The 27,525-nt window shown below is 33.0% G+C and overlaps 2 protein-coding genes across 3 annotated transcripts in view; one reads left to right on the top strand and one right to left on the bottom strand.

Moving 5' to 3' along the window:
- The window catches only part of LOC127561295 (putative olfactory receptor 10J6), a 138,959-nt gene extending 114,503 nt beyond the window's left edge, over positions 1–24,456 (top strand). The window contains exon 2 of the mRNA XM_051996579.1: positions 23,518–24,456. Coding sequence (XP_051852539.1) covers positions 23,518–24,456 — 939 coding nt within the window. The remainder of the gene's footprint in view (positions 1–23,517) is intronic.
- A 479-nt stretch (positions 24,457–24,935) lies between these two features.
- The window catches only part of LOC127559724 (C-reactive protein-like), a 36,511-nt gene continuing 33,921 nt past the window's right edge, over positions 24,936–27,525 (bottom strand). The window contains exon 2 of one of the 2 annotated variants that reach the window (XR_007953197.1): positions 24,936–25,107. Coding sequence is in view for 1 of the 2 variants with exons in the window: in XM_051993697.1 (XP_051849657.1) it covers positions 25,057–25,107 (51 nt within the window). In the remaining variant the exon portion in view is untranslated. The remainder of the gene's footprint in view (positions 25,108–27,525) is intronic. The other variant, XM_051993697.1, reaches the window with a different exon arrangement.

Genomic DNA, 27,525 nt, shown 5'->3' with positions numbered 1-27,525 from the left:
TTTTTTCTTTTTTATATTACAAATTTATTTTATATTCATCAAGCAAAAAAAAGGATTTCCATAACTACAATTTTTTTAAATGTTTGCTTGTGAAACTGCACAACTACTATATACTTGTTTTTCTCTCCAAACATACAACAAAGTTGTCATACATATGTGTGTGTCTGTGTATGTGTATTTTTTTTTCTTCTTCCCCCTCCTCACCAGTTTTAGAGATGGCTACCATTAGACAGAAATAGATATAAATAAATATATGGCCATAAACACATATGTATGTAAAACTATTCTATACATATTTCTATTTATCAGTTCTTTTCTGGATGTAAATAGCATCTTTCTTCATGAATCTTTTATTTTTAATGTGTACATTTATAATAGACAAAATTTCTTAGTCACTCAAAGCCATTCTTAAAACAATATTGCTGTTACTGTATACAATGTTCTCTAGGTTCTTCTCACTTCACTTTTCATCTTTTCATGCTAGTCTTTCATACCTTTTAATATCATTGAGCTCATCATTTCTTACAACACACTAGTATTCTATCACAAGAATACACCACAACTTGGTTAGCTATTCCTTAATTGATGGGGATCCCTTCAATTTTCAGTTATTTGCACCACAAAGAGCTCCCATAAACATCCCATTCAAAGTTCAAAATTATAATTATTTATAAATTTCTGAGTTTCCTTACCACCTTCAAGTTTGAAAAACAAAGGAATGAGGTAAGAGTAGGTAAAATATAAAAGGAGAGAAGAGAAAGAAATATTAATTAAAATCCTAACCATAAACATAAATATAAACAACTCACTCATAAAATAAAAGAGGACAGAAAAATGGACAAGTAGCAAAATCCAATAATATGCTTTTTATAAGCAACACACTTGAAATATAAAGAATCATAAACACTTATAAAAGAGAGACTGGAGCAAAATCTATTACACTCTAGATGAACATAAAAAAGGATCTCAATAATGATTTCAGCTACAATAAATATTGATACAATTAAAAGAAATAAGGGATACTACATTCTGCTTAAATGAATCAATATCAATGCTTAATACATGTGCCAAAAAGTTTAGCATCTGAATATTTAAAGGAAAGATAATTAAATGGCAAGAATAAATAGTAAAATTATAATGGGGGAGGGGTGGTAACCTGGGCAAATCTAACAAAAATAAATAAATAAATGAACAAAAAGAAAGGACCTAAGTGTAACTTTTTAAAAAGATTAGAGGCATACAACTCTGATGGTTATTAAATGGGAAAAGAGTTTGCGTATTTTTCAGCTATGCATAGAACCTTTAGAAAATTTGAACATATATTAAAGCATAAAAGCCTAATCCAAAAAAAGATTAATAAAATAAAGATATTACACACATTATTCAGGGATTACAATAACATAAATGTGTATTTATATATGCATGTTAACATATACTCAATAAAAAACCTTTGAAGAAATAATTAAATATTGTTATGGGCTAGAACTTTGTATTTGAAACAAGGATTCTTACAAGGTGTTAAGTCAGTGGAATTGATAAGATAGTGGTTATCTAGTTTAACATGGTGATTAATAGTTCTCTAGTTCAGTATTATTGAATTAATCCTACATCAAATAATGGTTCCCTGGTAATATAATGATTGTTTTATATTCAGTATACAACATATACAACATATAAGATGGGACCAACTCAGACAGACAGATTCACTCCATCTCACACCACTGTGGTGGCTGGCCCATCTTCCTGCATTTCCTCCACTGAGACCAAGCTAGCTTAGGCCCCAGGCAAGGAGACAATAAAAAAATTGGACTTTAACAACTGGCTATTCTCGTGGTGATTACTCTAATGAAACGAAGGTTGGTCCCAAGACCTCCAGAAAACCAACATTCAAATTACTTAGTACTAAAAGAATTGATGAGTGAGAGAAGAGATGCTAAAACTATAGAAAATTCCATCAAAGAAAATTATAATGATAAGACAGAATACCAAAACTCTTAAAATGTAGATAAAACAGTCCTGAGGGAAAATTCTGTATCTCTAAATAGTTTGATTTTTAAAAAACTATAAAGAACAAATTAATTAATTAGTCTGTGGTGTTCTTCTTCTTTAATATAATAAGATAATGGTTCTCTCTGGGAGAGAGAGCAGGTTTCTCGGGGAGGTTTTCTGGAGGCAGCCTTAGTATCAGTTCAGATCAATAATTACCCCAAATGCAGCCAGCTGGTAAAAATAAAAATGTTTATTTCTCCTTCCAAGTTTTGTCTCTTTCCTTGGGCCCGGATAGCTAGATTTTAGAGGCCTATCTTTCTGCTTAGTTCTGAGAGTTCCTGCAGCTTTGTCCTTTGCCTCTGCTCCCTTCAGCCTCCAGCCAGCACAAAGATGAATCTGTCTCTCTTGCCTTCTGAAGTAATTCTCTCCTGGCTCTAGCTCAACTCTGACTCGTGGCTTCTTCTGACTTGTCGCTCCCCTCTCCATGTAATTTGACTGAATTCCTCCCACTGGGCCTCTGCTTTCTTCTTATATATCAGAGAGAGGGATTATGGGTTTTCTCCCATAGTGCTTTCTGTCCCTAAGAACCTCAAGGGAGGTGTGAATTCACAAAGTTACAAAGTTTACTTTGTGAATCTCCCATACTTGTGAATTCCAATGAGTAAAGGTGTAAACACAAGCATTGTATCAATTAATTCTACTTAGTACCTTGTTTCAGGTTCTGGCCCAAAACATCTTCTTGTAAGATCAGATCAATAATCTATCAACTCTAATGAGTTAGCAGTTTGTAAAGATTCCAACATTAGTCATTTAACTTTAAAAAATATTAAAAAGCTAAAAATTCATATTTGAACACTAAAGTAAAAATTTTGAAAATCAAAATAAAATTGAAAGCAAAAAGTAACTCCATTGAATAAACAAATAAAACTAGGAGCTCTGCTTTTTGTTTAGCTAGCAAAGAAGATAAACAGCTAGTTTCTTAAAAAAAAAAAAGACTAAGAAACTAAATTATTGAATTAAAAAAGAAAATTCATGAAAATTAAAGAAATAAATAAAATTGTTATAAAATATATTGTGTAAAACTATATTATATAATATAAATAATTTAAATATATTTATAATATATAAACAAATAAAACTGTAAAATAAAGAAATCTTGTGTTCAGTTTTATGCAAATAATAATGATGATTCAGATGACACAGATTAATATTTTTATATAAATAAAACCGAGTAAAAAAGATTATTTAAATAACTCACTCAGAAAAGAAATCGGAAGAAGTAATTTGGAACCCCTGATTTAAAGGAAAAAATAACCTCTAGGATCAGATGAATTTGCAAGTGAATTTATCAAAAATTCCATGAAAAATTCATTTGACTATTACATAAACTGTTTGAAAAAAACTGGAAAATAAGGTACCCTCCCCACCCCTTTCTATGATAAAATATGGCTTTGATATATACATACAGAAAAACAATAGGCCAAAAACCTTTATAACCATGCAAGCAAACATTTTGAATAAAATAGCAGTGAAGAGGCTATAGTAGTATATTTTAAAAAACTATGTAATGACCAGGCTATAGTAATATCAACAACAAAGAACTGACTTAATATAAGGAAATAAAATCACAAAACAGATGATGTTAGGAACAACAATTAAAAAGAAAAAAAAACTTTTTTAACACACAACATTATAAACAATAGATACCAAAAGACTTTTGACAAAATCAAAACCTGTATTTGTAAAAACAGAAACAAACAGATGAAAGAAAAAAAAAACACTAGATAACATAAAAATTAATTTTACTTTTCTTTAATATGGTAAGTGGTATTTTGGGACAGTAAAATGAATATCTAATATGAAGAATAAACTTTTATGTAACAGAGAAAAGTCATAGTCCTCTCCAAAAAGATCAAGAGAAAAGGTATTCTTTATCATAACTACTATTTTAAATGTTACTAGAAATGTCAACTATATCAATAAGACAAGAAAAGGAAATAAAGAGAATAAGCACAGGAAAAGAGAAAACAAATCTGTTGGGTTTTGTAGGTGAGATAACAATCTATAGAGAATCCTAAAAAGTCAACAAAATTACTTCATCAAATTATTGCTTAATTAGTTAAAACGAACAACTAAATTGTGGGATAGAAAATAAACACTCATATAGCATTTGATTTTCTATATATTATCAATAAAAACCAGCTGAAAAACATAGAAATTCAATTTAAAATAACAACATATATAAAAGTTTCTATATATAAAATGCAGAAATATATATAAAATTATTCTATATTAACATATTATATGAATTAATGCTGTTATAGTATTATGGGAATGTTATAGAAAATATGATTTATTTCAGAATCAATCTTCCCAGACACATATTAGGACTATATAATTAAAACAACAAAATAGTTTTTACAGGAATAAAGGCATATAAATAATTGAAGGAATATTAGTTGGTCACAGGTAAGAGATGTCTATATAATAACAATGGTACATTAGGTACTTTTCCAGTATTTTATCAATGAAATAATCAAAGGATTACTTTATAGAATTAGAAATGAAATGACATGGAGAAATAGGTGAAGAATGTCAAAGGTAATTTTTTAAAGTGGAAAAAATAAATAGTAGTCAAATTAGACTACAAAGCAGTAATCACTGAAATGATTTAATGGGTTGTTGTTTTGTTTTGTTTTTTCCAAATAGAGGAGTTTACTGTTAGAACAGATTATGTAAACAACATACAGAAACAATCAGACACAATAGGATAGTACAATAAATCTAAAACCACAGTTCCTGGGGCAAGAAGTCACTCTTCAAAAAACTCTGCAGGGAAAACTGGAAAGTAGTCTGGTAGAAATTAGGTACAAATGCTATATGCCAAAATAAACTCCAAATGGATATATGACTGACATAAAAGTTGACTTGCAAATTAGAGGAGCCAGGAAAACCTTTAAAATCTATGGCTAGGGAAAGAATTATGACCAAATAAGAGATAATGAGGATCACAAAAGATAAAATAGAAAGTTCTATCTGTATAAAACTGAAGGCATTTTGCCAAATAAAACCAATACAATTGAAATTAAAAAGCAAACAGATAACTGGGAGAAAAATCTTTGCAGCAAGCACATAGTTGTCATTTTATTTTTTGTCATCTTTGCTAATCTGATGGTTGTAAAAAAAAAAAAAAAAGGAAGCTCATAGTTGCTTCAGTTAGTATTTCCCTGATTATTAGTGATAGGGAGAATTTTTTTTATATGGTTATTGTAAGATTGAATTCTTCCTTTGAAAACTGCTTTTTCATATCCTTTGTCCATTTATCTATTGTTATAAATTTAAATTAATTCATAATATATTTTAGCAAAAAATAAAATGACAATTATTTGAGAAATTTTTAATGAGGATGTGAAATAGGCTAACCATTCTGGAAAAAAATTTAGAAATATATACCAAAATTCGCTAAACTCACTAAATTCACCCACTGATGAGATCTATATGCCAAAGAGATCAAAGAAAGAGGAAAAGAACACATATGCACAAAAGTATTTCATGTACCTCTTTTGTAGTAGAAAAAAAATGGGCCCTAAATGTATGCCTATAAATTGATGAATGGCTAAACAAATTATGGTATATGAATAAATAGAGTATTATTGTGTATGAAAAAAACATAACAAAATGAATACTTTTAGGGGAAACTGGGAAGACCTATATGAACTGATGCAGAATTTAGTGAACAGAACCAAAAAAAAATACAATTTAAACCATGATTACAAAATTATAAAGAAAAAGTTTTGAAAATCAAAACAAATACAATTAAATAATAACTATAATTCCAAATGATCAAAGATGAAGCATGCTATCTGCTTTTTGATAGAGAGGTAATGGACTTACTTAAGAAGCAAACTATGAATTTTTTAACTTTGCTTGATTATACATATTTGGTTTTTTAAAAGTTTGGGTAGGAGTTTCCTTATGGGGAATGAAGAAGTAGGGAGAGAAAATAAGTGCTTTTTAAGCATTTTCATGAAAAAAAAAAGAATAAAACAAGAACAATAATAAGATATAAAGATTTTTTGACAAATATTTTTGTAAGACTAAAATACAATTTTTACTTGAGATCCTCTGTCCACCTCAGCAAAATACCTCTTCATTCTTCATTGTCACTGTTACATAAGGTCAAATGCATACAGGGGGAAAAGATATTGTTAACACATGGCTCAGGGTTCTTTATAGGTAAAGTAGAAACTGCACATCTAAAGTTCTTCACAACCTGGCTCCAATCTACATTAACAAGTTTATTCTCCATTACTTTATTTCAGGTACTCTACAATTCACTCTAACTGGTCTTGTCACTGTTCCACACATACCATTCCTCCATGCTTTTGAAATTTGTCTTTCTTGCTTGGAAATCACTTCCTCCTCACTTCTGCTCCTTAGAGTTTCTAGTTTCCTTCAAAGTTCAGGTCAAATGATTCTACATGAGACTTTTCCTGCTTCACTCATACTTTTATGTGTCCTACAGATTGTAAGCAGCTTGGGGACAGAGACGGTTTCTTTACTTAACGTGATACATGTTAAGTGGTACAATCAATGGGAATGATTGATTGAAATATGGAAGATCTGTGGAGCTCAAGTAGTGTTTTTGTTATTGCTGCTGATTGAAAGAAAGGGATTGAGAAGAGAAAAGCAGATTTGAGAAATGAACCCGCTGAGTAAGAAGATAGTGTCTAATGAGAAACATTTGGCTTTCTAGGCAATATCATAAAATATAAGGATAATAGACCCAGGGTCAGAAAATGAGTACAGCTAAGAAGAGGCAATTTAAAAAAGCCTGGAGTCTTTTGAATCTGTTAAAGAAAGCATTATATTGCAAAAATTGAGGGGAAAAGAGAAAATTGTCTACATATATCTGCTAAGTCTGGTATAACAAAGATTAGTAAACATAACATGGAAAGAGAAATAACAGAAGAGAAGGCAAGTAATTCAGAGTTGACAATATTCAAGAGAGCCAAAAATGAGAACTCTTCATTTCAATGTCATTACATAACTATACAAAGTATAAATAATAAACAGGATGAACTGGTTGGAGATCTTAATGCAAAGAGGCATGTTTTATTTTATGTATTGTTAAGACTTCATAAAATGTTACTCTTGATGAGATTTTTAAGAAAAAGATCTTTTAAAGCTCAGCAGCATAACATTTTATTTTAAGAACACAAGGAATTCCAGTAACATAATGATGGAAATGTAGTGGAGAATATTGGAGTGAGAATTGAGAGAGAAGCAAAAGCAATACAATACTATTATAAAAATATCTAAAAGAGCAATTTAAATAAAGGAAAAATAGATAAGGTGTTCAAGAAATACTTGGAGTAGAAGCATTAATGGCTTAATTTAACTATCTACACATCTGTTGCAGGCCCCAAAAGAAGGCAGCAGATTAAAAAAAATTTCCTTGATAATAATCACATTTTTCAAAAGGCAAGAAAAGTAGCAAGGCAGAACTAGGGATAAGAAGTTAGAATTACAGAGAAAGATTTAAACTTGAAATAAGTATAGGCAAGGCCAGGATGCAGCAGGAATATGGAAATATAAGGCAAAGATCATTACTTTTGCTTTTCTCTCTCCCACTTCGCTACATATCTCCTTTTCCAAACTATTTTCATAACTTTGGAAGCTAACTGCCAGAAGCATGATGGACATTGAAAAGAATTTACTCACCCCAACCCAAATATTAAAGAAGATTGGGAAAAATGTAACTAAAGGAGGAGTGAATGTGGTTGGAAAAAATGTTCTTGAGATTAAAATGTAATTGAGGATGGTAGAGCCAAGAAGGAGGAGTAGAAGCAGGAATTCCTTCAAACTCTCCCAAACTCCCCTCCAAACAATATTAAAATAATACCTGAAATCAATTTCTGGAGCAGCAGAATTTTTTAAAAGGCAAGTTTCCAGGCCAAGGCAATTTAAGCAATTGGCAGGAAAAGGTGGTGATTGAGTCTGGAGTGCAATACAAGCACAGCAATGCCATCAGGAGGTCTTAAAGGTAGCTACAACAATAGCTATAGCACCTTTGGAAATTCTCAGCTCAGAGACAGTAAGAAGAGTTCGGTAACTGGTCTAGAAGAAATTACAAGGAGTCGTTTGCTGATACTAGGTTTGGGACCCTGGTACATTGCCCATATACAATTCTAGGTCCCAATTTCAGGGCAAAGAGAAGCACTAGAGTTTCTGTCCATAGGGCAATTAGAACTCTAGTCTCAGTACCAATGCAGAAAGGAATAATAGCACTTATGACTTGAGGGAGGTAAGAAAAATGGTCACAGTTTCAGGAACAAAAGAAATGCTAGCACTTGGGGCTATATGAGAGCACAGACCCTTCATTACATTCAATAAAAAACTCAAGAAACATAAATTAAAAATTGATTGGAAACTAAATAATTTAATCCCAAAAAATGAGTGAATCAAATAAGAAATCAAAAACCAATCAATAATTTCATTAAAGAGAATGATAGCAATGGCTACAACGCTCCTTAAACTATACTAACTTAAAACACCAGAAACTTATAAAACCCTAGAACTAGCTCTGAAAACAGTAGTACAAAAAACCCTGAAGCTTATGACAATGACCCTTCCAACATAGAGCAGATCCCAACTTTAATATAAATTTCTTCACTTTGAAGTAAAGAAATAGTTCAGGGTATATGAGCACACAACAAAGAAGAAACTGACATAAAAAGTTACTATGGTGACAGGGAAGCTCAAGACACAAACTCAGAAGAAAACAATAAAGTCACAACAGCCGAAAGCATAGATTCAAAAAGAAAAAATGGAAATTGGATATAGGACCAAAAGGAATTCGTGAACTAGTTCAAAAAGAAGGGGATTATAAATGATAATTCAAAATATTGTTTCCAACAAACAAAACAGATATACACACAGAGTAAAATTAAGGGACTGGAGTAGAAAATGTTATGCTTCAGCTGAGGTTAAAAAAAAAGTAAGGGTAGCAGTCATGATCTCAAATAAAGCAAAAATAAAAAATAGATCTAATTAAAAGAAATAAACAGGGAAGCAACATATTACTAAAAGGTACCTTTTGATATAGGATTCAAATTCTTAAAGGAAAAATTATTACAGGAGGAAATAAAAAATACAACTATACTAGAAGAGGACTTCAACTTTCCTCTCTCAGAACTTGGTAATCTAACCATAAAATAAACAAGAAAGAAGTTAAGGATGCAAATAGGATAATGGAAAAGTTAGATGTGGTAAATCTCTGAAGAAAACTGAATGGTAATACAATATATCTTTTCCTCAGGTGCACATGATATATTCACAAAAACTGACTATATATTATGGAATAAGAGAAAAACAGAAATATTAAATATAATCTTTTCAAACTATAACACAATAAAATTACATTCAATAAAAGACTCTAGAAACATAAATTAAAAATTGATTTGAAACTAAATAATTTAATCCCAAAGAATTAGTGGATCAAACAACAAATCATAGAAGTAATCAATAATTTCATAAGAGAATGACAACAATGAAAACACACCAAAATTTATGGGATATAGCAAAAGCAGTACATAAGGCAAAGCTTATATCTTTCTTTTATCAATAAAGTAGAGAAGGAGTAGATCAATGAATTGGGCATTCAGTTTAAAAAGTTAGAAAAAGAACAAATATACCCCATTAAGGATCAAATTGGAAATCTAAAAACAAAAGTCATCTAAAATACTCTAAATAATTTTTTGATTGAAGAAATGAAAATTAAAACAATTCTGAAGTAACATCTTACATTAAGGAGATTGACTAATATGATCAAAAAGGGAAATGACAAATGTTGGAGGGAATGTAGAAAAATCAAGACATTAATACACTGCTGGTAGATTTGTTAATTGGTGCAACCTTCTGGAGAAAATTTTTAAACTATGCCCAAAGAAGTATAAAACTGTATATCCTTTAATCACTACCAAATTAATTATCCCAAAGAGATCAAAGAAAAAGGAAAGAACCTATATGTGCAAAAACATTCATAGAAATTCTTCTTGTTCTGGCAAAGAATTGGAAATTGAGAAGATGTCCATCAATTAAATGAACATGTTTTGGTATTAGTATTTGGTATATGGTATTTGTATGATAGTATTACATCATATTGTACTATAAGGAGTGTTACATCTTATTGTATCATAAGAAATGGCAATCAGGATGGTTTTGATGAAGTAGTAGGTAAGCATTTCAGAATGTGAAAAATGTACAACAGGCATTATCATAGTCACAAGGGTCCTCTGAAAAGGCTCATAGTCAAAAGAAAAATGGTTAAGCAGCAGATTGTGAGTGAAGGGAGCTATTTAAAGATCAGAGGGAAAGGAGTGAGGGGAAATATGGGCCAAATATAGAATAAATTCATATGCATATTATGTCTACCTCAGCAACTAAGTGATAGAGATATGGTAATACAGGATAATGAAGGTTGGTTGTGAGATGAGAATGTAGCCTGCTCAAGCAAGAAGTATCCCTTATTTGATTTGGAGAGTTAAATATATCTTAGTCATGCTGAGAAGATAGTCCCAGGAATTTTGCCTCCCTTTGTGCTGATAAGGTGGACAATGATAGCAGGACAGACACTGTTAAAGTTTATATCATTCCTGACAATGGCATTGGAATGGACTAGATTAGAGTTCACATCAGTTTTATGCTTTGAATATTACTTACATCTCACTTGGAAGAACTGGACCCAACATTGTGATAGATTCACACCAGGCTCCTCTGAGCCTAATTATTAAAGATCTAATTATTGAAAGAGATTATATTTTTAATCTTAGGAACTAAAAATCTGGGAAGATTTATATGAACTGAGCCTCATTGAAGTTAACAGAACCAGAACATCATTCACAGTAACAGCAATATTAGATGATAACTAGCTATTTTCATTAATACATAAGTCAAGGTAATTCCAAAGGACTGATGATGAAAAATGCTATCCACCTCCAGAGAAAGAACTGATGGAGTCTGAATACTGATCAAAACATACTTTTAAAACTTTATTTTTCTTGGAAGGTAGACATTTGGATCTGATTTCTTTTGCAAAATGTTTAAAATGAAAAAATGTGTTGATGACTCCACATGTATGATATATATCAAATCACTTTCTTTCTTAAGAGAAGTGGGGAATGAGAGAGAAAACTTGGAACTCAATATTTCAATAAAATGTTAAAAATTGTTTAATCACATATAATTGAGAAAAATTCAAAAGTGTAATTGGGAAATGCTAAAGAAAATTGATAAAAGAAAAGACTATTCTTCTCTTTCTCAAATTCTGTCATTTACTATTTCTCAGCTATTGTCATTTGCTGCTGGATTTGTTCTCTGATGAGCTGGCTTCTGCTGCTGGATGTATTATGCAACTTATATGAGCTTGCCCAGCCAAAATGTGCCTATGGATCTTTGATAATATTTCAGTCCACAGTTACAGACTGAAAGAAACTCCAAGGTTGAGAGTATTTTTTTTCTTTTCTTTAGTCCTTTATTTAGTTACCTAAATCACCGAGATTAAATGATTTGACCAAGGTAATACAACTAGTGTGTGTCAAAGACAGGACTTAAATCAAGATCCTTCCAAATATTCTGTCCATTACTTATTGCTGCTTATTATGTATTTATAAATACAATGGGAGTAAATGATCATCTTACTGGTATTCAGGTTTCAGTATAAAAAGAAAAAAATAGCTCCAAATCTAAAACATCTTTAGCCTTTAATGGACAGGCAATTTTTACTTAAGTTTTATACTGGGTTCCAATTTTTTCAAGTTGTTCTTTGCAGAGTAGCATATAACCCCCATGTGACCCTTTAGGTCAACTTCACAGAGTGTTGTATGAAGTACAATCAACAAAAATGACTGCATGCTTAATTACTTTTATTTCTAAGGAAATAAAGCTTTTTGCTAGAGAGTTATAATTTTTATTACCTTCCTTGAACTCCCCAGAAATGAGCCCAATCTATAACAAAGTCCCCAAGCAATTTGTTGTTTATATTCTAACTCCTCTGAGCCCCCAGTAAATCATCAAGGAAAAAAAACTCAGGAGACCAAGGCTAGACAAAATGGCTCCACCTCTCAGAGCCACCATTTCCACACCTCCTGTTCCTAAGGACTAAAACGATCTTCTCTTTCAATAATTAGATCTTTTAGGCTCAGAGGAGCCTGGTGTGAATCTATCACAGTGTTGGGTCCAGTTCTTCCGAGTGAGATGTAAGTAATATTCAAAACATAATAATTCCTAGTAAGGCTGGAACAGAACTATGTTTATGATTTATAGCAATCATTATCAGAACCATGTTCTCTCAAAAGAAGGGACTCCATAGAATACTGGCAAACACTTCTGTACAGTAATCATGATTAGTCATAATTGCTCATTTATTCATCCCAGTTAGCTGTTGTTGGTCTAGTCCTGCTCAGGAGCTAGAGATCCAGAACTTGAAAGCAGCAAAAATACCTTTTGGAAAATGAAAACTTTCAAAAACCACTCTATCTTTAGATTATTTCTTCTTTTCAGTAACCATAATGAATAAAATCATAGACCTAGACTAAAAAAGGATCTAATAGTGCTTCTAGTCCAAACTCTTAATTTTAAAGATGAGAAAACAGAAAGGCTACAACTCTTCTGCTCTTTTTGTGTCTTCCCAAAAATTTTGAAAAGGAGGTCTTTCCAATAATCTGGGACCCTTTTTGATCTTTTAATGTTATATGCATACCTCTCATATGTAGATCAAATGAAATATATCTCTCCCCTCTCTTCGACTCCTGAAAAATAAGATATTGTTTTCAACTACTTATCAACCCATTGAGTTCCTATCATCCTACTGTAGACAGTTTGCTTGCTTTCCACATACTACTTCCTCATCCTACATGCCACAATTTTCAGTTATGAATTCTTTTACAAGTATGGAAATAGTATCAGCTCTATCACACCACTCTCATTTTGTATAGTTTTTGTTAGATATCTGTCATTTCTTAATTTCTAAAAAGTATATGCACATATCCATGATTTGAGGGCAAATCATTTAATAATAGTAACTGACATTTATCTAACACTTCAAGGTTTGCAAAGTGCTTTGTATATATTAAATAATTTTATTTTCATAACAGTCCCAGGATGCTTTTATTTTCCTCATTTTGTAGATGAAGAAACTGAGCAGTCAGAGGAGAAGTGACTTGTGTAGGATCACACACCTAGTAAGTTTATGAGGTATGAGATCTTCACTTCCCAATTTTAAGGCTAGCACTCTACTCACTATATCAATTTCTTAGAAATTCATTGGGAATTGTGACCCTTTCTAATCCTTCGCGTTGACCTAATGAGCCCTTCTCTGGTCCTGCCCAGCCATTGGCCTTACTACTCCTCCATTTTTCTTTGTTGAAAGAATATGAAGCAACCAGATCCTCAGAGTCATTAATTCAGCCAAAACCTAAGGAGAATACATTTACCCCAAACTAGCCAAAACTACCTCTTTTACATTGTCCAGGCTTTGACTAGAAAAGCAGAAGAAATAGATTCCAATATCTCTCATGTGCTATTTCTGAGACAACTGTGGCATTTTTTTTTTATCATTTCCAAACAACCATCCAATGGCTCACAGGCAATTCTATAGCTGTTTCATTCCACCAGCTTGGAAAAGAATCTTGGTTGAAAGAAGTTAATGGCAAGCAGCACAAGGGACATGAGCTACAGGACATGGCTTATACAGGCAGCCCTTAAATAGAGGATGTCTTGGCAAGAATTTATCTCAGAATCCAAATGTGCCAAGAGCATAACTTAGAGAATACACCAGAAGAGAACATATACTGAACCTGTTACATTCATTCATATCCGTATGATGGCCAACAGTATGGTGGCTAGGAAGATCAGAATGGAGAGCTATAGTTGCCGAGATCTGCCTGTAAAAGGAAAATTTTGGTCCAGAAGGAAAAACAGATGTTTTCCTTTAAGGGATATGAATAAAAAGTATAACATGTAGACTGGTAATACACCATCTCATATAAGACAAAATAACAGACACTCTTGGGCCCTGACAACCATTTTATCACTACAGTAATAATAGCTAATTTTATATAGCTTCTATTATATGCTAGGTACTGTGCTGAGAACACATTAGCTCATTTGATCCTCACAAAAACCCTAGAAGGTAGGTGCTATTATTTTACAGATGAGGAAATTGAGGTAAACAGAGTTTAATTGAATTGCCCAGGAGCATACATCTAGTAATTGCTTGAGGCTCAATTTGAACTCAGACCAGGCCCTCTGCTATGTCAACTGTATCACCCACCTGCTTCCAAGAGTACCACTGTATTCTTGGAAATTGCCAAATTTTCCATTTGCCTACAGCTGAATTTCCTTTTATGTACTGTTCCCCCCAGCAGAAATTCAAGTTGCTTGTGAGTAAAAACCATTTTACATTTTCTATTGCTGTCCTAAAGTTATCTCACAATACTTGGCACATAGTAAATCCTTAATAAATGTGGGGGTTTTTTTCATTCATTTGGGAGTCAAAAGCCTCATTTTAATCTTCTGCTACACATTTGTCTGACTTGAATAAGTCACAAAACCATTTTGAGACTTAATTTCTTCATTTGTAAGATGACAAGTTTGGTCAGTTGACAGCCAATTGACTTTTAAGACACAATGAGCCTATGATAAGATGTTCTGGAGACAGTTTATGTCTAAAGAGATGTTAAGTAGGCCATATTAGGTGATAAATGCTTCAGCTTACAGGAGGGATCCCAGAAGAACATAAATAACAACCAAGAGGTTGAAAATTTGGTAGGCTAAGCCTAATTTGGGAGTTTGAACAAAAACTGAAAAGGCAAACAAAATCATTTGGATATTCAATTAGTCATCACATCAGGCAACAATAAATCACACTAGAATGGAATCTATTTTAGATTCAATCTATAGCAAATATATGACTGTACATTTTATATTTATCATATTTTATATATTTGAAAGTATCATATATGTTACATGTATACAATAGATATTTATGTGCTCAATGTATATCCCAAAAAGTAGCTTTTACTTTTGTTTTTTTGAACACATTTTAGTTTTTCTTCATGTATTTTTTTGCTATCTACCCTATCTTTTTACCTATGATATTCCCTCCCTAAACAAGATTACTGGTAGATCCTGGTGAGTTTTCACTATTTTTATTTATTTTTGTCCAGGTGAAATCAAAATATAAGTGATCAAGGACAGTCTCGAAGGAAGATATATATTACTAAGACCAAAATCCTACACATAACTGTCTTAGAGAAGGAAGGGTTTTTAGAATCAATCTTTAGCTTAGCTCCATGTTTATGGGATGATGCTAAAATGTGCATTTATTTTTTTCAAAAACAACCAAGTTTAGCATTTCATTTGGGAGAGGAAAAATAAGGTCTGATCCTATGATTTCATCACTGTCAGAAAACCCCTTTCCCAGAACTTCTATACAACATCAACTAAACTACACTTTAGTCTTAGACAGTTGTTTGGGAAAAATGAGAGATTAAATGATTTCTCCAAGGTCACACAATCATAAGTGATAAATGAATGCAGGTCTTCCTGACTCCAAGTCAACCATTACAAATGAGGTATCACACTTGGCTGAAAAACTCCTGATTAGGGCCTAAATCAGATTTTAAAAATAATTGTGAAATGTTTAACACAATAAGTAAAAATATACAATAAAGACATGTATAATGTTAATTTGTGATCTTCTAAGACAGTATGTGACAGAGATCAGTTTCTTTTTGAGTTTGACAGCATTACCACAATACCTCTCAGTTAAGAGCTACTTTATGAAAATAACTAATAAAAACAGAAAAATAGATTGTTGACTTTATTCCACTGGATACTGCAACCCAGATTCTTCTCTGTTCTGGGCCTACCCCATTCTTAACTTCATCATTAATATTTCCAACAGTAAGCTCAAGATCCCTATAGACTCCATCTAATGGTAGGTATCTGTAGGTTAGGATGAAGAGAGGGAAGAAAAAAAAAAAAGAAGTAAAAATTTACATGATAACTTAATTAAATATGAAAGAAATAAAAATAGTATATAACAAATTTAGTTTCATGTATTAGCATCTTTTGTATCATGCTATGTTATGGAAATGCTTCTTTTATTATATAAATTAAAAATTCAATATTTTTTTAAAATCACCATGAACATATTTCCCCTATATTGGCGTAGGGAGCCATCAGAGTGCAGTACAGTCAGTCAGTTAGTCAATAAGCATTTACTAAGTGTCCACTATTTGAAAAAATAGTCAGACGCTATACTAAGTGTTGGAATCAGAACCTATATTTTTTTATAATAACTTTTTATTGACAGAATCCATGCCAGGATAATTTTTTTACAACATTATCCTTTGCACTCACTTCTGTTCCGATTTTTTCCCTCCCTCCCTCCACCCCCTCCCCTAGATGGCAAGCAGTCCTATATATGTTAAATATGTTGCAGTATATTCTAGATACAATATATGTTTGCAGAACCGAACAGTTCTCTTGTTGCACAGGAAGAATTGGATTCAGAAGGTAAAAATAACCCGGGAAGAAAAACAAAAATGCAAATAGTTTGGATGTAGCTGCTTCTGTCCATCATTTATCAATTGAAACTGAATTAGGTCTCTTTGTCAAAGAAATCCACTTCCATCAGAATACATCTTCATACAGTATCGTTGTTGAAGTATATAATGATCTCCTGGTTCTGCTCATTTCACTTAGCATCAGTTCATGTAAGTCTCTCCAAGCCTCTCTGTATTCATCCTGCTGGTCATTTCTTACAGAACAATAATATTCCATAACATTCATATACCACAATTTACCCAGCCATTCTCCAATTGATGGGCATCCATTCATTTTCCAATTTCTAGCCACTACAAACAGAGCTGCCACAAACATTTTGGCACATACAGGTCTCTTTCCCTTCTTTAATATTTCTTCAGGATATAAGCCCAGAAGTAACACTGCTGGATCAAAGGGTATGCACAGTTTGATAACTTCTTGGGCATAATTCCAGATTGCTTTCCAGAATGATTGGATTCATTCACAACTCCACCAACAATGCATCAGTGTTCCAGTTTTCCCGCATCCCCTCTAACATTCATCATTATTTTTTCCTGTCATCTTAGCCAATCTGACAGGTGTGTAGGGGTATCTCAGAGTTGTCTTAATTTGCATTTCTCTGATCAATAATGATTTGGAACACTCTTTATATATGAGTGGTAATAGTTTCAATTTCATCCTCTGAAAATTGTCTGTTCATATCCTTTGACCATTTATCAATTGGAGAATGGCTTGATTTCTTATAAATTTGAGTCAGTTCTCTACATAATTTGGAAATGAGGCCTTTATCAGAACCTTTAACTGTAAAGATGTTTTCCCAGTTTGTTGCTTCCCTTCTAATCTTGTTTGCATTAATTTTGTTTGTACAAAGGCTTTTTAATTTGATATAATCAAAATTTTCTATTTTGTGATCAGTCATGGTCTCTAGTTCATCTTTGGTCCCAAATTTCTTTCTCCGCCACAAGTCTGAGAGATAAACTATCTTATGTTCCTCTAAATTAATTATAATCTCGCAGAACCTATATTTTAATGTGGTTTTGCTACTAACTGTATAATAATCACTTTCTGGGACTTAGTTTCCTTAATTGTAAAATGGGGGGTTGGACTAGATGACCTCTAAAGTACCTTCCATAGTGCTAAATTTTGAAACCCCCAGATCAAAAATGAAATTTTACAAGAAACAAACAAACAAAACAATTCAAATATGCTAAAGCTACAATTAGAATTATACAGGATTTATCAACAGCTACAGTAAAATACCACAGGTCCTGGAATAACATATATCAGCAATCAAAAGAACCATAGCCAAAAATATTATATCTAGCAAAACTAGCCATTATAGTGGATGAAAAAAAGTGGACATTCAGGAACTTGCAGATTTTCAAGACTTTGTCTCAATTAAATCTGAATTTGGCAGAAAATTCAACATATAAGAGACATCAAAAATTAATTTCAAGGACACATCAAGGACAAACTTTAAGGTTTTTTACATGGAAATGTATACCATATGTTTAAAGTTGACATCAGTAGTTGGGTAACTCAAAAGAAAGATTGGGGGCAGGTCTGAGTTTGATCTGACTCTAAAAATGAAAATGATCTAGGAAAAGGTAAAAGTAGTAATTATTCTGTACATATAAAGTGCAGAGGAAGGACTAACTTGGAGGCATTAAAAAGGAGAAGAGAATTGGTAGTCCTAAAAAACCTACTTACATCAGGAATGAGTTAAATAAGGAATAATACATATATGTAGACCATGAAAAGTATAGTACCCTCCTTAATTTATAAAGAAATAAGAGGGAGGGAATAGAATAAGATAGGGTACAGAAGTGTATGTACATTTCCAGTAGTGGGGCAAGGTGTATAAATTAATGGGACAGGGATAAAGATGAAGGAAAAAGGTGAGGGGAGAAAATAAGGGAAGGATCCATGAATGGAGGGAGGTTAAGTAATAGCAAGGCGAGTTAAAGAGTACAATTAAAGTAGAAGAGTTAGCAGGGATAGGAAATTAGAGGATACAAATACTACAACAAGGATCAGGAATAGAATTCATTAGGGAAAAAAGGCAGGGCTAGTAATCATTGATCTCAAAGATTTAATCAAGAGAGAAATATCTATTATATGACAGTCGTATTAATATTGTTTTGGATGCATCTCTATATATGTCTAAATGCGTATGTATATGTGTGTGTGTGTGTGTGTGTGTGTGTGTGTGTGTGTATGGATGAAGGTCTATGTATGTGAGTAAAGAGATATATATAGTGCTATGAATATGTGTGTTAGGCCTAAGTATATATATATATATATATATATATATATATATATATATATATATACACACACATTAGTGTGTTAAGCATAAGTGTATATATGTATGCACTTATATGTACTGTAGTCTTCTTGGGAGTGATAAAAGGGGAAAAAAGGATAAAATAAAAAGTGTAGCAGAAAACAAATGAATTACCTACAAGGATGCAAAGATGGACGGTCATTAATATATAATCTTCTATGTTATTATATATGCTTTCTGGAAATGGAAGTTTATTGTTACATATTTTGAATACTTCCTGATGTTCTGCTGGGTGCATGACAATGTTTTGTTTGTTTTGTTATCCTTTTCTCTCTTTCTTTTTCTATTTTGTTTTTTTTCTCATTTTGTATTTAGTTTTAAACATTTTTAAAGTCCCTTCCAACTCTAATTCTTTGATCCTACAAAAGCATTTTATTATGTTGCATGATCAAGATGACAAAATTGCTTATCACAGTTTTATTACATGGGCTCATTTATGCATTACAAAATCTCTTAACCATAGTTTTCAATCCTACACCATACCTGTTACATGTAAATAGTCTCAAGTCTGTATTGTGATTTAACTTAAGCTTATTTCCTATATTACCCTACTAAAAGAATCCTTATCTTTAATCAGGACATGGCCACATAAGGGCCATATTTCTAATAATTCACTCTGTAGCTTACAGGGTCTTTATTTCTCTAAATTAGCAAGACTAACAATATTGTTCTTGGATTCCTTTATTCTAAAGACTCCCAGAAGAGAGTCTCTTGTAATGAAATTGCTTATCTTATTGCATTACAAATTCTAAAAAGAAACATCTCTCTATAAGGCTAGAGCCAGAAGACATCCTATGGCCTAATAATTGGCTTAAATCTTCACAAATGCAGGAGAAGCAACTTTTTTTCTTATATATTCTGAGTTTCAATTTCCTCAGTTATAAAATGAAGATAAAAATGTCTGTAATCTTAACCTTATAGGATTGTAGTAGGTTTCAAATATGATAATTTAAGCAAAAGTCTTTGTAAAATTTAAAATAATATCTAAATGTCAATAGTTATCAACATTTTTATCATTAGCATTTTTCTGCCCACTATGTAAAGGGACTCCTTCTGGTCACTATACCCTACAGATTCAACAATTGTAGTTAATCCTCACTCATAATGGAAGGAGTATTAGTTTTGTAGCTAAAAATATTTGGAATCCAATCTCACCTATGATATTAGCTTTGTGACTTTGAGCAAGTCACAACCTAACTTTCAGTATGCTCATTTGTAAAATGAGATAAGACTAAGTGATCTCTAAAATCCCTCTCTTCACACTAAATTCCCCAATGCTTGGCCAATATTTGTATTGTGAGAAGCATATAGGATTATATATGTAAGTATACAGTTAATAGTTATTTTTACCCAAAGTACCTATGATATTCCTATTATTTTCATGCCTACAGAAAAGAAAAGGCATAAAATCTATGTTCCTATGATTTTACCCCTTTACCCAGATTTCATTGCAAGTATATTACAGTGTAAGCTAACCAATCAATCTACAAGTATTTACTAAGTACCTACTATGTGCCAGGATATGAGTGCAGGTTGTGGTTCTTTTGACAGGCTGGTGATGATGGCTTCTAGCAACAATAGGTGGGCCAAAAACAATTTTAGAGAATGCCAGTAACCATTTAAATAGAATAGATTCATACAAAAACTTATGTGGGTCAAGTGTGTCAGCTGCTTAATTCCCCAATGCTTGGCCAATGTTTGTATTGTGAGAAGCATATAGGATTATATATGTAAGTATACAGTTAATAGTTATTTTTACCCAAAGTACCTATGATATTCCTACTATTTTCATGCCTACAGAAAAGAAAAGGCATATCCTTTCAGGTAATATAAAAATTTAGAAGATTAAAAATGCCTCAGTTTGCTGTCAAAAGATAATGCACAGGAAAAATCCTTTATGTCTGACAGCTATGAATATGGAACATATAGGAACAGCCTGAATTGACCCTCTAAGCTGCTTTTTTTTTTGCGAATTCATCTCATTATCTGCTTCATGAGTCAGAACTCTAACTCTTCTCTCTCCCCTCAAAGAACAGCAAATAGTTCACCACAACATAAAACATGTGCAAAAATCCCCATAATATAAACACACAGACACACACACACACACACACACACACAGTAAAATAAATAAATCCCAACTTGAACTTGCTATTCTATCTTCAGTATGTTTATTGTTTATGGATCCAGCTGGAAAAGATTTGCAGCAGCATTTGTTTATTATATGCATGGTTTGTTCATCAATCAAAATACTATGTACCCAGAACTGTTCTAGCTACTATAGAAAATATATGTAAAATCTAAGATACAGTCTTGACCCTGAAGGCATTTAGAATCTGCTTGCAATGACAAGATGTATGCGTGTGACAAAGAGAACTAATACAATACAGAAGAGAATTAATGTTAAGCTTGTGGCTGGCCCTGATTCCAAGTCTTATAGGAGCCTACACCAGAAAGAAATTATCAAGGTGTGTTGGAATAATGGCAAAAAGCTTCAGTTGAGGGGCCAGTGTCTATTTGTATAAAAAGTTATGGAAGACCACTCCAACACATTCATTATTTCTTCTCTCTATAAACTCCTATAACTCAATCCTTAAACAACAAACATGCTAACGACTAAGCTGATCAGCTCAAAGTCATTGTTTTTGTTTTGATGTAGATTTTAAATGTACATATCTTCTCCCAATAGAATTGTAAGTTTTTTGAGAGTAGGGATCATTTCTTTTTCTTTTTTCCTTTGTATCCACAGGAACCAGCACAATTTATAGTGTAGAAAAAAAGAAAACAAAATTAGTTATAAATGTTTGTTGATTGATGGATGGAACTACTTGAGGGCACTTGCTGAGTCTGGCAAATGACCGATCATTCTGAGATATTGAATTTAAGATTTTAATTGTCAATGATTCTGGGTCACTCCCACAGACAATATAATAATATGAACAACATACTGAGTAAAAGACGATAATTATGCTTGTAGGTTTAAACTTTACAAATTAAATTTTTCTTAAGCAAGAGATTAAGTTTATTAAGTTGAGACACATTAGATCTGATTACCTCTCTTCTAAAGATACATATGGGATGAGGAAACAAAGAGAAAGATATGAATAAATCAATTGGAAGATTCTTTGATAACTTAAATACAGCAGAAAGAAGGGCATTCCCAGAAATGCTCAGAGAATGCTACAATATAGCAATACTTCATCCAAGCAGCTAGGCAGTAAGTATAGCAGAGAGTGCATTAGATTTGGAATTAGAAAAACCTACATTAACATTGTCTCAGATACTGGTTGTGTGATCCCTTCACCTCTCTGTTACTCAGTTTCTTCACTCATAAAATGAATGTAATAATAACACCAACTTCAAAAGGTTATTGTGAGGATAAATGAGATAACATGTATAAAATGTTTTGCAGCTTAATGCATTGTGTGAATGCTTGCTATTATTATTCATTCTCGATCTATCAATAAACGTTTATTAAGTTCCAACAATGTGCCAGGCACTGTACTAAGAACTGGAGATACAAAAAAAAAAAAAAAAAAGCAAAAGATATTCCAAGCCCTGGAGGAGCTTACAATCTAATGGGGGAAGTATTGTTATAATCCATGATTAACTTTTTTATTATTATTACAGCTTTTTATTGACAATCACATGGCATGGGTAATTTTTCAACATTGACCCTTGCAAAAACTTCCATCCCAACCTTTCCCCTCCTTCCCTCTACCCTCTCCCCCAGATGGCAGGTAGTCCCATACATGTTAAACATGTTAAAATATATGTTAAATACAATATGTATACACATTTATACAGTTGTTGTGCTACACAAGAAAAATAGGATTTAGAAAAAAAGTAAAAATAACCTGGGAAGAAAGACAAAAATGTAAGCAAACAGTAACAGAAAGAGTATAAATGCTATGTTGTGATCCATACTCATTTCCCATAGTTCTTTCACTGGCTGTAGCTGATTGTGTTCATTACTGATCAATTGGAACTGATTTGGATCCTCTCATTGTTGAAGATAGCCACTTCCATCAGAATTGATCCTCGTATAGTATTGTTGTTGAAGTGTATAATGATCTTCTAGTTCTGCTCATTTCACTTAGCATCAGTTCATGTAAGTCTCTCCAGGCCCCTCTGAAATCATCCTGCTGGTCATTTCTTACAGAACAATAATATTCCATAACATTCATATACCACCATTTACTTGATCATTCTCCAATTGATGAGCATCCATTCAATTTCCAGTTTCTAGCCACTGCAAAAAGGGCTGCCACAAACATTTTTGCACCTTTCCCTTCTTTAATATCTTTCTTTAATATCTCTTTGGGATCATGATTAACTTTTAAAAGAAGTTTACTAAATCTCTGATGAAGTTCATTCTTAAATCAGGGGCCAATAAGAACAGGCAAGAATTGAGTGAATAATTTCATTCACTTTGCAAGGAACTTTCAGGCCAGAAGTGAATTATTGAGCACATTTTGACACTGTCCTCATTTCTTTTCCTGTGCTAAAGTCCACTTAAGAATGAAAACTTCCCTACCCTGACTTCATTCATTGCTTTCAGACCCTAGGATTTCTCAATGCAGAAAAAGAACTACACACAGGTGACCATGTTCACCTTCCAGGGATTCTCCAGCTTCCATGAACACCAAATCACACTTTTTGCAGTGTTCCTCATTTTGTACATCATAACTCTAGCCAGCAATGTCATCATTGTGACCGTCATCTGCTTTGACCGCCATCTTCATACCCCCATGTACTTCTTCCTGAGCATCTTGTCCACTTCTGAGACATTGTACACATTGGTTATCATCCCACGAATGCTGTCAAGCCTCATAGGATGGAATCAGTCAATCTCATTGGAAGGCTGCGCCACTCAAATGTTCTTCTTTGTCACTTTGGCCATCAACAACTGCTTCCTGCTCACAGTAATGGGTTATGATCGTTATGTGGCCATTTGCAACCCCCTGAGATATATGATTGTCATGAATAAAAAGGTATGTGCTTACTTAGTGTGTGGGGCATTTGCCATTGGTCTGACCATGGCATCTGTACAGGTGACATCCATATTCAGTTTGCCTTTCTGTGAAGCAGAGGTGGCCCACTTCTACTGTGATATCCTCCCCATGATGAAACTTGCCTGTATAGATACAACAATCAATGAGATCATCAACTTTGTTGTCAGCTTAGGAGTGATCCTGGTGCCTATGGGCTTAGTTTTTATCTCTTATATTCTCATTATCTCTGCCATCCTCAAAATAGCCTCATCTGAGGGGCGGAAAAAGACCTTTGCCACTTGTGCCTCTCATCTCACAGTGGTTATTGTTCACTATGGCTGTGCATCTATTGCCTATCTCAAGCCCAAGTCAGAAAATTCAATGGAACAAGACAGACTACTCTCTATTACTTACACACTCATCACACCATTGTTGAACCCTGTTGTGTACAGCCTGAGAAATAAAGAAGTCAAAGATGCTCTAAGGAGAGCCATAGGCAAAAAGCTACCCTAAGCAACAGTGTGTTTCTCAGATAATCTTTGGTCCCATAAACCTTATGTGATGACTACAGATATTACAAATAGTTTAAGTGTACAGTTATCCCTGACTTTTAAGCAAAATGCATTCTTCTCCACCACCTACAATTACTATGGGATTGAGAAATTGGAGACTGGGCAGGGCAAACACTGTGAAAGAGGAAATGGACACTATGTCCCTACTTGCTTGGTCTCTGGAGATCCTTGATATATATTGATTGCTTGAAAGTTTAATTAATGTCCACCCAGATTCATTTGGCTTAGGCAAAAATGAGTATTCTCACTCCTTAGTTCACCTGGAGACAGAAGGTGAGTTTTCTCCAATGAATTAACTAACAAATATTAATCAATCAATTTGTTTAAACAATTATATGGAAAAATGTATAGTGTTTGGGAAGAAATGTCAAGATGGATTGTTCATTCATCCTACTTGTTCACTTCACCCTACTACTGGCTCATTGCCTATGTAATTCTAATGTGAATGTTCTTTCTTTGATTTAGGAAGTTGTAACAAAAGGATCTATAATTATCTTTCTCTTCTCCCTTTCTCTCTCTTTTTGTCTCTGATTCTTCCTGTTCATGTCTCCATCTTTCTCTGGCTGGATGGCTGTCTTGTCCTCTCCAAGCCCTGTCAAAGAAAAATATTAATGTTATTGTCTGTGTTTTTTGATATGTCTTCCAGATCTAAGTTTGGTAAATTTAATGCTGATTGAATTTCTAAGAGGAAAGGAGAGAAGAGGGAGAGGGAGACAGAGACAGAAAGAGAGACATAGACACAGAGACAGAAAAAGAGATAGAGACAGAGAAAGGAGGGAGGAAGGGAAGAAAGGAAAAAGAGAAGGAAGGAGGGGATAGAGGGAAGAAGGGATGGGGGAAAGAAAGAGGGAGGAAAGGAAAGGAGGAGTGAACAGGAATGAACAGGAGAGGACAGAAGAGGCCAGAAGAGGAGAAGAGAGCAGAGGGCAGGACAAGACAGAACAGAACAGGAGAATGTTCACCCTGGTTTAATCACATGACATTCCATCCCATGCCCTTATATATGTTTGTCTACCCAAAGACAAATTGAATTAACATTTATAATATTTATGAACAAGGAAAAGACCAAATATATTAAAATATATAATGCATTATTAAAATAAAGTTTAGCATTAACATTTCAGAACAATAGTCACTACTCAATTTCTCCCTTGACCTGAGAAATGAAAAGGCCTCCTTTTGGCAATCAATATAACAATTCTTTCTGAATAAGAGAAGAGGGCCTTTCTCTGAGATTGCTCACAACAGGCCCATGGCTTTAAGGGATGTGAAAGACTAAATTCTAAACAGGACAAAAAAAATAAATTTGATTATTGCCCTTAAAATTCATTTTCCTGTGGAAAGATTTTAACTTTTATCCTGCCCATTTTCCTAAAGGAAAAAGTCTGAAAGGAAAAGGAAAAAATCTCTGAAAAGATTTTTAATATGGAGAAAATATTATTTCTTAATATTTTCAGTTGAACTAAAAAGGGGGTTCTCTTCCTCCTCCCCTATCACTAGGGACAATATTCTAGCAAAACACTTCAATGTAAAAATTTATCTCTTTTCTCCAGAGTTGTTCCTCCTTCAACCGACTCTTCCCAACTGAATTCTCAATAAGTACATCTAGATATATTGTTTATAAAGATAAACTGAATATTAACAGACTTTTCTATGTCCCTGGGAAACAGCTTCAGGTTCTCAAAAGACAGCTTCTATCTTGACATTTTCTCATTTTTTATGAACCTACATGGACTCACTCCCAAGGTACTGGCCTTGTTTCATAAGCCAGCTACTCTCCTAGTCAGGAATTGAATCTAGTTAGCTCTGGGAGTTGTCAAGGCTGCTCTTTTCACTCATTCCCCTCAACTCACTGATTGAAATGAGGAAGTTGGAATTATTGGGAATGGCACTAAAATTTAAAATGTTGCAAACTGAATCTGATTTACCAATATGAAGATAATATAATAGGTACCCTCATTTTTGACCAATGATTTTATATGCCACTTTTTTAAAAGTAAATACAAGCACCATTTTTATTCAGCTTCAATGTATCTACATGGTACAAGATTTCTAACGTGTCTGTAACTGGATTAAGAGTGCTTGATCACAATAAATTGTATATAATTTGATATAATGTACTAAGGACATCATAGAATGTAAAAACCTAAATGGACTTTGGTAGTCTCTAATCCAGTCTTATTATATTTATGGAAAACAGGAGGTTTTAAGAGATTTACCCAAAGTCATACAGCAATTTAGTGGCAAAAACAGAGTTAAGATTGTGGAGAGTCAAAATAATATTTATCTACTGATATAATCTCGTTATAGGGATAGGAACTAAAATAATAATTTCATTGCTTTAGGAAATTTCTAGATAAAGAAATTCCTCATGCCACTGCATATTAACACCTTCTTTCCAAGTCATGGTTTTAGAGATCTATTAAGAGCACTGAAAGGTTAAATGACTTGTTCAGGATCACACAACCAATATGTGCCAAAAGCAGGACTTAATCTTGATATCCCTTTGCTCAAAATATCTTTGCTGCCTACAAAATCATGATCAAATTCTTTCACTCTTCACAATCTGTTGCTACCCTGCAACATATTGCAACACCTTTTCTACCCTTCACTTATTTAAAATTTTTATCTTACTTTTTCACAAGGAAGAAAGAATAATTTTAGAAAGTTTTAGAATTCAGAAAAAGGATGCCTTTATATCTTTATATATGTGGGGAAACTCAAAGATTCTGAATGGCAATTTGTGAAACCAATTCAAGAATGTCTATTTTACTGCCTTTTCTCCAATGCAAATATTCCTATAATATGCACAGTTATACCACAAGTTGATGACAATTCTTTTGCATCCAAAACAGAAAGCCTTTCTTAAACTGTCATCTCATCATCCCTAGCACTTGACATGTAATTCAAAAGAAAAAGGACACACAAAATGTCAAGTTTCCAGGAGCCAGCCCAAAAGATGTTTAATTGGAGTAAAAGCTTCACAAAGCTTATGACCAAGCTCATCCTC

The sequence above is a fragment of the Antechinus flavipes genome, chromosome 4, assembly GCF_016432865.1.
Source record: "Antechinus flavipes isolate AdamAnt ecotype Samford, QLD, Australia chromosome 4, AdamAnt_v2, whole genome shotgun sequence".
NCBI lineage: Eukaryota > Metazoa > Chordata > Mammalia > Dasyuromorphia > Dasyuridae > Antechinus > Antechinus flavipes.
This window is presented reverse-complemented; position numbering and strand designations above follow the sequence as displayed.